Below are 14013 nucleotides of genomic sequence, written 5' to 3' on the forward strand. Positions count from 1 at the left end.
TGTTAAGGTCCTCTGAAGAAAATTGTTTAGTTTACAATATGTAAGACTTTGTGGTAGTCAGACAGTTCAGGAGATCCTTGTTCATAGTGAGCCTGTGAATACATTCTGCTCTCTCTCTAATAGAGGTATGTCGGCAATTAATGTGTCTATTTAATGGGCAAAAATGTTTTGAGCTGAAATATTAAAATTATATATTGAAACCTCCATTAGATAAAATAATGAATTAAGGAAGAATAAAGTGAAGAAAATTATTTTACTTAATTTGAGATTCCTGAAGCCTGAAGGTACCTGGGGAAACAAAACTAACACCCATGAAATAATTACAGAGCATAAAAGAGCATACCAAGTGTAGACTTCACAGCCAAGTTCTGTGATTGAGAAGGAGAGAAAGCTTGATGGAATGCTTGAGACTAGAACTTGACAATAAAGGATGGGATGCAAGGGGCAAGATGGCAAGAAAGGAAAAGCAGCAACAGTATTGTTCTTTCAAATAAAATACACGTGCATGATTTAGGTGAAAAACAAGTACATAGCCCTCAAAGTTACTACTGACAGCAAGGCTACAGCCACAATAAAAGAATTACAAGTTCCCAAATTTAGGTTTGCTGGGTTTTTTGATGCAGCCTTTTCATATTATCATAAGTTGTTAAGGAAGACTTTCTTTCCATTGTTTCTCTTCTACCCCAAATGTGATCCAAGATTAATGCTAATAAAAGATACAGTGTAAAATAAAGAGGAAGAATATACAGGATGTGACCACAAGGTGGTTTTATTAGCTATAAAGAATAATTCTAGTCATATTTCAATGCCTGGGGAAAATTTTGAAACAAAATATATGGTAATATTAAATTTCTAAAATAGGCAAACTTCAAATTATAGCTGTTAAAATTCCCCCATGTGGTTCTGGAATTCCCTGTTTGAATATCTGGAAGATAACCGCTTCTGAAAGAATTACTATAGCTGTGTTCCAATACTAGAAGATACATGTAAGTTATTTATTTTAGTAGCTTTTTCCATCACTTGTCCTGACTAAAAAACATGAGATCTGAAAACAGATGGTAATCACTGGCTAATCTTTACACACCAGCATGGATGGAGTAGAGCATGGTTTTAGAACACTTAACCCAGAAAAATAAGGCAGAGATTATAGATCTAGAGAGTGGTTTTGGCTAGAAATTCTGAACAGTCACACACTATTCCAGAAACAAAATGGAGATGGACTATGCTCCATTTTCCTTCTCACAGTGTAAGCCAACCTTCTCCTGCCTGTTTTTATGACTTAGCAAGGTTTTTACCTACTCTGCAGAAGGTCAAAGGAAGGGATCGGCAGCAGCTGTTTTGCTGATGGGGGAGTTTGGCTCCACACCTGGCTTTAGATATTCCTGTCTATAAAGAGCAGAGCCACAAGGCTGCTCTGCGGCACCTGGGTCCACCTCCAAAGGCAGCACAGGGTGGCCCTCCCAGCCTTGCAATCAGCTGCAGTGAGCTGTGGTCATACCTGAGCACCGGGAAGGGGAGCCGTAACTGTTTTAAGCAAGTGAAGCAAAAGAGATCTGTTCACATAGGCAGAATCCATCTCTTTCTTTATAGGATCCCTTTCTCACCCCCCAACCCCTAAAATAAAAAGATGTAGAGATGTTGGTATCCAGCTGAATCAGTACCTACCTAACCCATTCCGCAATACACATGAGGGTATTTCTAAGAGTTCATGGAAAATTAGAAATAAAAGATAATAGTTTTTCCATAAACTTTCTGAAGTAACCTCGTATTTTCTATTTATTTCTTCCCCATGAAACTTCTGCCCTACAGTTACCCAAGAAAATCAGTCATCTATTTCTTTAGGCAACGTGTGGCTCTTGTTGAACTTACACACACACACACACACACACACACATGAAGAGCTTCTCCTATCTGGAGCAAACTACTTTGTCTGCAAATACCACTATGATTATTTTTAGTTCTGTGAATAGAGGAACTGATAAAGTATGTCTTAAACAGTAAGTGTTGCAACACTGCTTACAGGGACAGGAAGTGTGGATTGGTTGATCTCTAAGTCTCTTACAGGTCTCAAGTATGTGATCCTATGATAGCCAAAGCTATGCATGGAGTCCGTGAGAGAACTAGAACTGAAAATAAAACTAAAGCCCAAGTCAGTTCCATAATAAGTAGAATTGTTCCCAGTAAAACATTTTTCTTTGAATCTCTGTCTGCAGTCTAATTTGTTTTCAGATGAGTTGTTTTTAGCACACATTTTGATCATCCATTGATGGGCCACGTTCTTCTTGATGAACTGTTGGGCTGTATGAATGGACACACACAATCACTGCACACTAAAAACTCTTTCCCGACTCTTCTCTTCCAATGAACACACTTCTCCCCTCACTTGACTGAAAAACTGAAGAATCCATTGTGTGTGCCAGACTTACATGTGGTCTAACAATTTCCTATGGAAAATGTACTGTCTGATGATTAAGATAAATCAAATTCACTTAATCTGCTCAAGTACTTTTACTGACCTCTATGGCTTGGGAGGACTTGGGAGAACAGTTCTTCCTCTAAGACGAAAACCTACCAAAGTGTCTGATAACTGGCACCAGTGAGAGTTTGGGACTGTTCTTTATATTATTTGATTTAATAAACTGTTTGGCACTGAAGATTAGCTGGAATAGAAGCAGCAACTTCTTATAAACTGTAAGTCTGGCTGAATGAGGCAGGCATGTGGAATAACCATTATACCTTTTTCATAGTGTTTTTGTGAAATTCTGGTCTCTGCAGATTCTATGTTAACTTTTCAACATCTCTTCTCAAGGGCTTTGTGGAAAGTGAGTAAAATAAGCTGCCAAAGCGTCAGGCATTTTATTTAGTTTTATTGTAGGTGTGGGCAGCAGAAGAGTAAGTCCTCTGTGGGAAAGAAGAAAGAAATTGAGTAGATTGCTCAGTTTAGCAACTTTTCATCGGGCAAAAGAACAGCTCTCTAAGAGCACAGAACTCCACTAGTCTATAAAAAGAATGATTCTTCCTCTCACATCACCATATACTTTTTATTACTTATTCTTTGAATTCCTTGGTATCTAGGGAGGGTATGGGAGAAAGCCACAACAGCACTACAAAAGTGCAATCCAACTCTGGCATTTCTGTACACCCCATATTTTGTGAGGGACACAAGAAACACCCCTTAGGGCATAATGGACAACTAGTTTATGATTCCTCAAGTCTGCTTATTTCCTGCTCTTCTCCCTTCCGTCCCTGATTTACACTTGTTTTGTCCTTTGGTGTCCCCTCAGCTCTGCCTTCCTGCTCTGTATGACTTTACAAATAGCAGGTATTTAGAAATGCTTACCATAACACTGCAACATCCTTGGAGATGAGCTCACTCAAACCGATTGATTGGATTTCCCTTTCTCCCTTCGAGTGGCCCTTACTCTTTTTTTCTTATTCTACTTTTTTATTTTTCTTCCTCTGACTGAACCCCACCTGAATGGGGCTCAAATATTTCAAGACTACATTAAGGGTAAAACTCAGCTAGCCAAACAACTCAAACCAACAAACAACTGTATAAAAAGCAGTTTGCTGGAGGTTATGAGGCTTTTGTTAAGAGTGAAAACCAACTTTTTAACCAATAGGGAGAATATAACTACAAAATTCACCAAATGATGAAAAATATAATTCAGCTCTATATTAATGGGCAAAAATAGAGGGAAAAGATTGCAGGGAGGAACAAAAGGGATGAAGGAAAGACAGAAGCGTCTGCCCTAACCAGACCTGAAGGTCACCCTGAGGCTGCTACCACCTCTCCCACCTTTGGAGAAATCAGCCTGAAGTGAGATCCTGCAGGTTAGGAGTTCCCTGTCTCTGACAGTTTTGCTCATGAACCACAAATCACACTTTCTGAAACTCTAGTTTTCACTTTTCGATGGATTGCTTTTTAGACTCTTCAATTAAATCTTACAGAACTATTTTACTTCTTCTCAGACTATGGAGCTATTTTGATGGCAGGCAGAAAGATTTACATGCTAAATTTTCAATCTTCCCAGTAACCCATTGATTATGCCATTATAACTTTTACAATCAAAAAGCAAATATGTGGACATAGAAGAGGTCTGCCTTGAGAGTTCTATGGCAGTGTTTGTCACATTCCCCAATAATAGAAGCATCTCTTTATTTTATTTTATTTTATTTTTTGTCCTTTTTGAGACCGGCCGCACCGCGCTCAGCCAGTGAGTGCACCGGCCATCCCTATATAGGATCCGAACCCGCGGTGGAAGCGCTGCTGCGCTCCCAGCGCCACACTCTCCCGAGTGCGCCACAGGCTCGGCCCTAGAAGCATCTCTTTAAGAGAAATTTTTTAGAGATATAAATATAATACTAGTGAATACTTATAATTGTGTCAGGCACCTTGCTTTTACATGCATTATCTCATTTAATCCTCACAAAAACCTCACAGATACTTTTTTTTAATACCCTTGGGAAGTTATAATTACTATAATTAATAGTATGCTCACAGATAACATTATTATCCTTATTTTTGTATATGAGAAAATTGAGGCTCAGAGAGGTTAAGTTACCTTAAAATCATACGTTAGTGAACTGTGAACCCACCTTTCTGGCTCCAGAACCCATGTTCTTAACCACTGGGCCATGCTGCCTCCTGGTTGATGCTTGGGAAGATTATTTTTCTCGGGATTTACCTGGCTTACCCACAACGGGGCCCCAAGGCTTGACTACGGTGTCACCTGGACTGCACTCCATTTAGATGTTCATTTTGATGTAGTCGTCTTATAAATGTCTTTTTACATCTAATTTTCATCAGAAATACATGTAGATGGTTTTAAAACTCAAATGTTACAAAAGCAGTTCCTCCCTATTCCTAAACTGTTTCCCAGAGATAAACATTTATTTTTAGCTATTTCTTCTGTTAATTAAATACATGTTTGTAGACTGACCAATTCTCAAAATGGTCAAATAGTCATCTCTGTGTTTTCTGAATTTTTTATTTTTTTATATGACATCTCATCTGGAATCTCTCACAATCACCGTTTGCATATATTAATACCCCAATTCCTGCACCTCATGTCTTCTTGCTCCTTTGTTTACTCCCTTATTTTGTGGCATTTCTTGAGAAATACATCTCGAGTAAAAGTTGTGGAACACAATATTTTTGAGTCCTTACATGCTTTAATATGTCTGTATTTTACTTTTGATACTATTGTTTAGCGGGACATGGATTTTAGGATAAAATGAAGACTTTTGAAGGTATTGTTCCATTGTTTTCTAACTTCCAGTGTCGCTATCAAGAAGTCAAATGTCATTTTGATTCTGGATACTTTGAATGAGACCTTTATTTTTTTCTCAGAAGTTTTTAAGCCCATGTCTCTATTCCCCAATACCCTGAAATTCTGCAATTTGTGTGCTTTACTTAGGCCTTTTTCTTTTTCATTTTGATGGGCACAGAGTAAGCCTTTACCATCTGGAAACTCATGTCTTTCAGTTCTAGGAAATTCTTTTTTCCCTCCTCTCTCTTCTGGAATTCCTACTAGTTGGTTACTGTACTCTCTGAAAGACTCCCACAATTTTCCTATTTTCTTTCATTTTTCACCTTTTTGACTTTTTTGTTCTAGTATTTGTAAAATGTTCTCAGCTTTACCCTCCAAATCTTCCATTTAAAGTTGAACTTACACCATATTTTTTATTTCAAGAAACTTTGTTTTCTGAAATTTTAAAATAACATCTTATGCTTATTTCCTATATACAGTCAATATTTTCTCTGAGACATTACCCTTAGACCTATGTTGTCCTTTATCTTGTGACAGAATGTGCTTCTTGGAAAAGATTTTGTCATCACAATTTTGTTTGTTTATGTAGGGTTTGATTAGCCAAAAAATGTGCCTTTTAGTTCTCATGTTGTTAATTACATTTAGCTTAAAACAATTTCTTCAAAACTTGTCAAATATCATAAAATGTTGGCAAAAAGCAGAAAAAGTAGCATATGAATATTTCTGGCCATGCTAAAAATGGAGCTGAAGTGTAATAACTGTGAAATAAAAAAACATGGAGATAATTCCAGCAATCAGACTTGGCCAAAGCACAGGGCTTTTGGCAATGGTCTGAAATGAACGTGGAATGCATTGCCCACTTGAATCAAAATCCAGATGCCTGTGATTTTTTTTCCATTTTCAATTCACCATAGTTTTGTGGAGTTTTTTGTTTTGTTTTGTTTGTTGGTTTTGTTTTCAGGCCATTAGGCCTCTTAGCAAGAATTTAATCTCTGGAATTCTTCCATGTGAAAACACCCCATGTATGATTTATTTAAATGAATAACACAGGAGTTTTTATATCAGCATTCTTTTATTGCAAATGACAATGGTACCTTACATCAGTTGCTCAGTTTACAAAATGTTTTCATTTGCATTCTCATTAAAAATGCTATGAGGAAGGGTTTTAATCTCTGTTTCACAAAGTTTTGAATTTTGGAAAAGCAAAGGCAGTAATAGTACAATGGTTGAGCCTCACTGTTCTCAACTGAAAATTAGAATAATTTAAATATCTCGTGGTATTTGTGTTATTTTATATATGTAGAATGATTAATGCATCTGATACATAGTAAGCACTCAAAAACTGGCTGATTGTTACAACACTAGAATCTGCCTTTGCACTAGATTGTAGCAGTGTTTTAAAGCAATGCTTCAGTGATCAAGAAACTTGACTCCTTGAGCCCCAGAAAGTTATTTTTATTGCTTTGTACCATCTATACTGAGAACTGTCATTCTTCTGTTTTTCACTTGTTTATAAAATATCTATTTTTGTGTGTGTGTTCTGCATTCTTGTTTAATTACCAACTTCTCAAAGATGGAAATTATCTTCCAAAAGCCTCATACAAATACTGCACTAGATTGTAGCAGTGTTTTAAAGCAATGCTTCAGTGATCAAGAAACTTGACTCCTTGGGCCCCAGAAAGTTATTTTTATTGCTTTGTACCATCTATACTGAGAACTGTCATTCTTCTGTTTTTCACTTGTTTATAAAATATCTATTTTTGTGTGTGTGTTCTGCATTCTTGTTTAATTACCAACTTCTCAAAGATGGAAATTATCTTCCAAAAGCCTCATACAAATATGGGACCCACACAATACTATCAGCTGACTCAGGTTAATTTTAAATTCAAAGTTATTTTGCTGCTAAGTTTACTGCTAAAAGAAACTCAATTTCAGGCAAATGGCAGATTGCTTTCCTGTTTGAATTTCTGAAAAGGATTTGCTCTGCTTACATATTTTATGAATAAAATTTATCAAATACTGCACAACAACTTAGTAATTCTTAAGGATAGAATCAAAGGCACTTATAATTCCAAGGGATCTGTTGGGGTTCTTTTGTTTTTTTTTTAAAATAAAGGGTTAAGGGCCTGCCCAATATAAGGGCCTCTGGGTTATTGAGGTTGAAAAAAAGTCTCTTTGTGCTCATGTTCTTTATGAAGCAACATGCCCCTTTTTTTGGAGACATCATGGCTTCCTGTAATCCAAAGACCTGAGTTCCAGGAGATATAACTAGGAAGTCTTACAAAGAGACATTTTCATGTGTATCTCTTCCCATAGTTCAGTCGAATAGTTCTCAAATATCAGTGGGCACAAGGCTCAACTAAGGAACTTTTTATAAATTCCTACCTGAATCCCCTCAGAAATTTATTCAGTAGCTACGCTGGGACAAGAAATCTGCATTTTAAACACTTTCCCCACTGCCACCCTATCATGTGATCCTGTCATAAGTAGTTAAAACCCCACAATAAGGAACATTGCCAGAGTCCAAGGTTATATTCAGGATTGAGATAATAGGGAATAAAAACGAACTGTCCCACTTCTTTGCCCCAAAGAAGTAGCTCAGACATCTAAAGGAACCTGAGGCTCCTCACTGCTGGAATTAACCTGGATCCACCACATACTTCTTTCCCATATGTCCATTACCAACCTGCCCAGTTATTTCTACTAATTTGGAATTCTTAGAAGACAACCATCTTTTTTATTACCTTAATCCCTTTCTTATACAAAACATTAGACAAGCTGCTTAGAAAGTAAAATTAAGAAAGCATTTTTCGAGCCGGCCCGGTGGCGCACTGCTGTAGTGCGCCGCTTGGGAAGCGCAGCGGCGCTCCCACTGAGGGTTCGGATCCCACATGCAGACCGGTTCCCGCTCACTGGCTGAGCGAGGCGTGGGGGCAACGCCAAGGGTTGCGATCCCGTTGCTGGTCCCGGTCCGGTACGGGGGCAACACTGAGGGTTGCGATCCGTTGCCGGACACGGAAAAAGACAAAAAAAAAAAAAAAAAAGAAAGCATTTTTCTTTCTTCAACCTGCTTCTAGAACACATTACCATTCACTGTCATCATGATTTCAAAATAGAATCAGGAGGATGTCAGTATAACAAGGGAATGTTGCTTCCTACCCCTCAAGAATATATGAATTTTTTAATTTCTCCCTATACAGCTATGAATTCCAGGTGAAACCTAAAAACCCACTCGGTGAAGGCCCAGTCAGCAACACAGTGGGATTCAGTACTGAATCAGGTAATCATCACATCAACAGTAATTCCCAACAAGGATGTAAAGGGTCACAATGGAACAATGTTTTGCATAAGGAGATTGTTTGAACCCAGCTAAAGAATGTGTCTATTCAGTTTCTTGAATTTTTAGAAAACTATCCATAAAAATAAGCAAATTGGTGATGGTACCCATAGAGAAACACCACTCATACTTTTCCTCATTCATCTTGATGTCAGAAAAAAAGGCGTACCGATTAAAAAGAAAATAAAAAAGCATAATCAATCTATTCTCAAAAACGTAGTGAATGAATGCCCCCCTGTATGCCCCCCTGTATGCCTGAAATCAAAATATCAGCAAGTATATCCAGAAAGGGAATTCATGAAATTAAAAAGAAAATAAAAAAGCATAATCAATCTATTCTCAAAAACGTAGTGAATGAATGCCCCCCTGTATGCCTGAAATCAAAATATCAGCAAGTATATCCAGAAAGGGAATTCATGATAGCTTTCTTATGATAAGCAGCTGTGAAATTTTCTAATTAGACCTGCCAAGATCAAATTCCTTAACAAGATACATCTGTACATACGGCATTGTTATTTGCATAATTTTATGCCAATTACAGTTCATGGTATCTTGGTGATTTTACCATGAATAGTTTTTGTATGAAACTAAAAGGGGAAGCTTTTGAAAATAAGGTGGAAGCTGGAAACGTAACAAAGGCTCCTAACTACTCAAATCACTGCTAACAGATACAGCTGAATACCTGGCAGATTATACAACAATTTCCAAAACAAAACAAACTTTCAAATTTAGTCTTCAGGAGTGTACCGTTTTGCAAATAAGATTTCTTAACAACTTTAAGTACCCATCTTCTTCACTCTGCCACTGGAATGCTGGAACTTGAACAAATAACGTCTGACTTGTGTGTTTGCTATTTTTCCTCAGCGGACCCAAGAGTGAGCGAGCCAGTTTCTGGTAAGTACCTGTCTCAATGGGAACACACTACACACTTTTCTAAATTGATTCAAATAAACAGACATGGCAGAATTCAAATCATGATTTCACTTTTTTCCATTTAGTCTTCTTAGAATATCAATCAAGCGTGAATGTTTACCTAACACATTGAATAACGCTGACAGCTTATGATGTTCTAGGAATAAACTGGATATTTTGAAACTTGCTTTTACTTATTTACAAGGCCATCTCAAATTTTCTGTTTAATAATTAAGATATAACACTCTAATTTCCACTTATGATAACAAGTCACATTAAAGCAGCTGTTTAGATTTTATAATATGCTGCAAAAGAGAAATCTAAATTTCCTCCTAAAGTACAGTCTTCATCTAGTACTTCAGAGATTATTCAACACCTAAATGTACTGCTCTGAGATTTATCTCATTACTGACAGGAACTTATTTGGGAGTTTACTTGTTTAAGCCTTTATAATATTTTTTGGCTCCAATATTTAGCACTGGAAAAAAACAGGTATCAGCAAGTTGACAGTCAACTTTACAAACTGCTTTTTTAAAGCTTTTAAAACAGCTCTTCAGTACCCAAGAGTCAGATACTTAACTCAAACCATGTGTTTTTCTTATGCAGCAGGAAGAGATGCCATCTGGACTGAAAGACCCTTTAATTCAGACTCTTACTCAGAATGTAAGGGCAAACAATATGTCAAAAGGACATGGTATAAAAAATTTGTAGGAGTGCAGCTGTGCAACTCTCTCAGATACAAGATTTATCTGAGTGACTCCCTCACAGGTAAGCAAGGCTACAAGCCCTGTTTTGAGCCTTTGCCTTCAGGGAATGTTTTCCATCATTCTATGAGTATAACTTGATCTTTTCTCTGGAGAGTTCCAGGCACTATGGGGTGATGTAAATACAAGTTTTCCTCTGAGCAAAATGTTATTGAAATAGTTATCCCAGAAAACAAGAATTTAAGACATGCTATTAGAAAGCAAATAATGAAAACACAATTTGTCATAATGGCAAACTTGAACGTACAGGCACTAGCACAAACAAGCTCGATTTTGTTACAGCCATCCAAGGAAAGAACGCCTATTGATAATCAAATGAATGTATCTAACAACAATCATGGAAGGAATATGGCATCTTTAAGACGTCAGAAGGTCTATTAACACTTTGCTCCATACCCTATAGGTTATAATATTCTCTTCTATATTAGCACAGTAAAAATTATCAACAAATATATAATAAGGCTGGCCCCAACATAGAATGGTAGATATTTGTTCAGTCATTCAACAAATATTTATTATCTACTTTGTACCAATGTTCTAGGTGCTGGGTACAAAGCCAACATTCCTGCTTCATGTAGCTGGCCTCTCCTTCCCTTCCTTAGTAGGGAGAGACAGACAACAAATATGTAAATAAATAAAATTTCAGATAGGTGCTTTGAAAAATAATTTTAAAAGAGAGAATGGCTGAACAAGGATTGGAAGCTCCTTAGGTTATAATGGGTAAGGAAGGCCTCTGTAAAGGTAACTCCCATTAAGAAAAAAATTATGAGAAGGAACCAACAGAGCAAAGGTCTAGGGATAAGCATTTAGAGGTGGAAAAAAGAGAAAGCACAAAGGCCTGAGGCAGAATATGCCCAGCCAACTCCACTAGTGTGGTTGAGACCGTAAGGGGAGCAGTAGACAGGCAGCTTTGAAATCAGTTAAGAACTCTGGGTTTTACTCTGAGTAATGGGAGACTGCTGGAGAGATTTATGGAGGTGAATAACATTATCTGACTTGCATTTTTAAAAGATCACTAATCTGTGCAGAGGCAAGGGAAGAAGAATATAGGGAGGCAAGAGTGAAAACAAGGACACCAATTGAGAGACGATCCTAGGGGAAAAAATGTGTAAGGACAGGAAAGATGATTATTTGATATAATTTGGTTATTTCAGAATTGTCCCATATCAAAGAAAGTAACACTTATTATCCTTTTAATTTCCGGGTCTTCAGGAAAATTTTATAACATAGGCGATCAGAGGGGCCATGGAGAAGATCACTGCCAGTTTGTGGATTCATTTTTAGATGGACGCACGGGACAGCAACTCACTTCTGACCAATTACCCACCAAAGAAGGTATGTTTTCTGATCCTCCTCCTAAGCAAGAGGGTTTTACAGATTAACACAGAAAGATCAAGGTGAGGAAAGCAATCAATTTAAAAAGAATTCTATAGTACCATTGCTCTAATTATCCGGCTAGAAAAAAAATGAAGACTTCAGAGTTTCTCAACTGAGAAACTTAGAGCCAAGGGATATTACAGAGACATATATAGATGCATTCTGCTTCAAGAAAATCTGAATTTGGAAAAACATCTAAAAAATGGAAGTATTTCCCAAACTTAAATCCTTCATGTATTACTTTTATGGTTTTTGTCATACTGACCACATCTGCATTATTTTTTTATTCCCTTAAAAAAAGGTTTAATGAAAATTTTATTACTAACGAATTTTTTAAAAGTATTATTTGCCTTAAAAATGACTGTATACTGTTAAAATAGAATTCTGCTGAGAAATGAATAACCTCTGTAACTTGCTAAAGACACACATTAGCACCAAGCTGCATGATGAGAATTTAAAGACTGAAAATTAATTTAATCCTTGTCTAAGCATGTCCATATTCCTCAGCAATCTCCGAGAGGTTCTTTAAAGATTTTCAAGTATTTGATTAGACTTTTCAGTAACATTTTGTTCACTAGCTCTTAAAAATACCAACCATACTAAAAAATGGCTTAATAAGATCTATGAAGATATTAATAAACAGTTGAAACTGCTCTCAGACATCTATCAACCATCTTGTCCTAATTTGCTAAGGCACATGTCAACAATTTTTCAGGTGCCCCATGATTTTAGCCAGCCATTACTACCTAAGGAAAGATATCACGGCATCTGTTGCTATTCAGTTTTCTAAATAACCCTGATTCACCCAGAGAGTAATCTTCAGCCATTCAATGACATCCTTTGATCTTTTGTAAGTTAGAGCAAAAATATAACACAGCACCTATTAGAATTAAATTATTTTTCCTCTTAGGCTATTTCAGAGCCGTTCGCCAGGAACCTGTCCAATTTGGAGTTATAGGTGGTCACACCCAAATCAATTATGTACAGTGGTATGAATGTGGGACTACAATTCCTGGAAAATGGTAGATGCTGCAATATGCTGTTTCATCGCGGCAAAAATCATTGGAAACACTATGGTATTTGTCACATTCACATAAAGCTATTTTGTTTACTATGTATAAAAGTCTACAATCTAATTAATAGCAACAGTAGATGTTTATTATTAGAAAAGATTGCTGAGAATATTTATCGGGTTTTACAAAGTCATTTTCGAGAAGCAAGATATTGACATTAACAGAATAACATTTTTTGGGAAGCTGGCTCCCTATTATTCATGGTATTTTAAGAGATCATTTGTATATTATTTATCACACTGTTGTAATGATGTTCTTGAGATATTTTATAACAGAATTAACATCAAAAAACTTATATTTCTTGAAAAATATTTACTTTTATTGATGTGTACTCTTCCTATTGGTGAGTTAATTCCATAAATCTCTACTTAGTTTGTAACTTATTGGATCAAATTATCTTCAGCATATATATGTGGGGGGAAAAAGGTCCTAGTATTCACATGGTTATTTAAACTTCCTTTTTTTAGCAATAGCTGAAAAGCTTTTCTGAGGAGTTTAAGTAGTTACACATTCATGCTAATATGCATTTCCTTAAAATACTTCCTTAAAAATGAAGTTGAGAATCTGATATATTGTTTCAAAAGATATATTGTTTTTTCTCTACCCATCAGTATATGTTACAATGTCTGAATATATTGTCAAACTATCCCTCTAAGTAATTATCTTCACATTGTTTTCATGATTCTAATCAAGCTGTATACAGAGACTGAATGTGAAGTCTGAGCACAAAAAGATAATAATGCATGATGAGATCCCTACCATTTCACAGGATATTTACTATATATTTATGCATAAGACCTCTATGAATGAATGTATCAGAGGATGTTTTTGTAACTCCGTTTAACTCAAGCTGTAATGAAAATCTAACTCATTTTTATTAAAGGTATTGTTTTCCTTCAGCTGTGGAGGGAGATGGGAATGCTGCACTGTTGCCCTCAATCTAAAAGGACCTTTCCCTTTGCTTACCTTTCAATATGCTTCAATTTTATCAATGCTACATTTTGTATTTTTCCAAAAAACATAAACTCTGCAATAAAGAGATGTAGTTTTTTTTAAGACTGAGTTTTTTTTATTTCTGAATGGTTCATCAGAATGTAACTATACCTTTATCCCATAAGATAGAAAAATCAGTTATTCAGGATCTACCAAACCCCCATATCTATCTTTTAATACCATGTCTATTGTGTTTATATCCAGTTAATCTTACTTCCTGTGAAGTCTATTTTAAAGTTTGTTTTAAACCACTGATTGTTAAATGCATTTCTTTCAAAGTCAGA

General features: G+C 36.3%; 1 protein-coding gene across 1 annotated transcript in view; it reads left to right on the forward strand.

Annotated features, from left to right (window-relative positions):
- LOC103608169 (target of Nesh-SH3-like) overlaps window positions 1–13792 on the forward strand; it is a 59023-nt gene extending 45231 nt beyond the window's left edge. The window contains exons 13-17 of the mRNA XM_008592605.1: window positions 8474–8553; window positions 9475–9504; window positions 10129–10290; window positions 11499–11621; window positions 12574–13792. Of these exons, the coding sequence (XP_008590827.1) occupies window positions 8474–8553; window positions 9475–9504; window positions 10129–10290; window positions 11499–11621; window positions 12574–12689 (511 nt within the window). The 3' untranslated portion in view covers window positions 12690–13792. The remainder of the gene's footprint in view (window positions 1–8473; window positions 8554–9474; window positions 9505–10128; window positions 10291–11498; window positions 11622–12573) is intronic.
- The last annotated feature ends 221 nt before the right edge of the window (window positions 13793–14013 follow it).

This window comes from Galeopterus variegatus, unplaced genomic scaffold, assembly GCF_000696425.1.
Source record: "Galeopterus variegatus unplaced genomic scaffold, G_variegatus-3.0.2 Scaffold8095, whole genome shotgun sequence".
Classification (NCBI taxonomy): domain Eukaryota; kingdom Metazoa; phylum Chordata; class Mammalia; order Dermoptera; family Cynocephalidae; genus Galeopterus; species Galeopterus variegatus.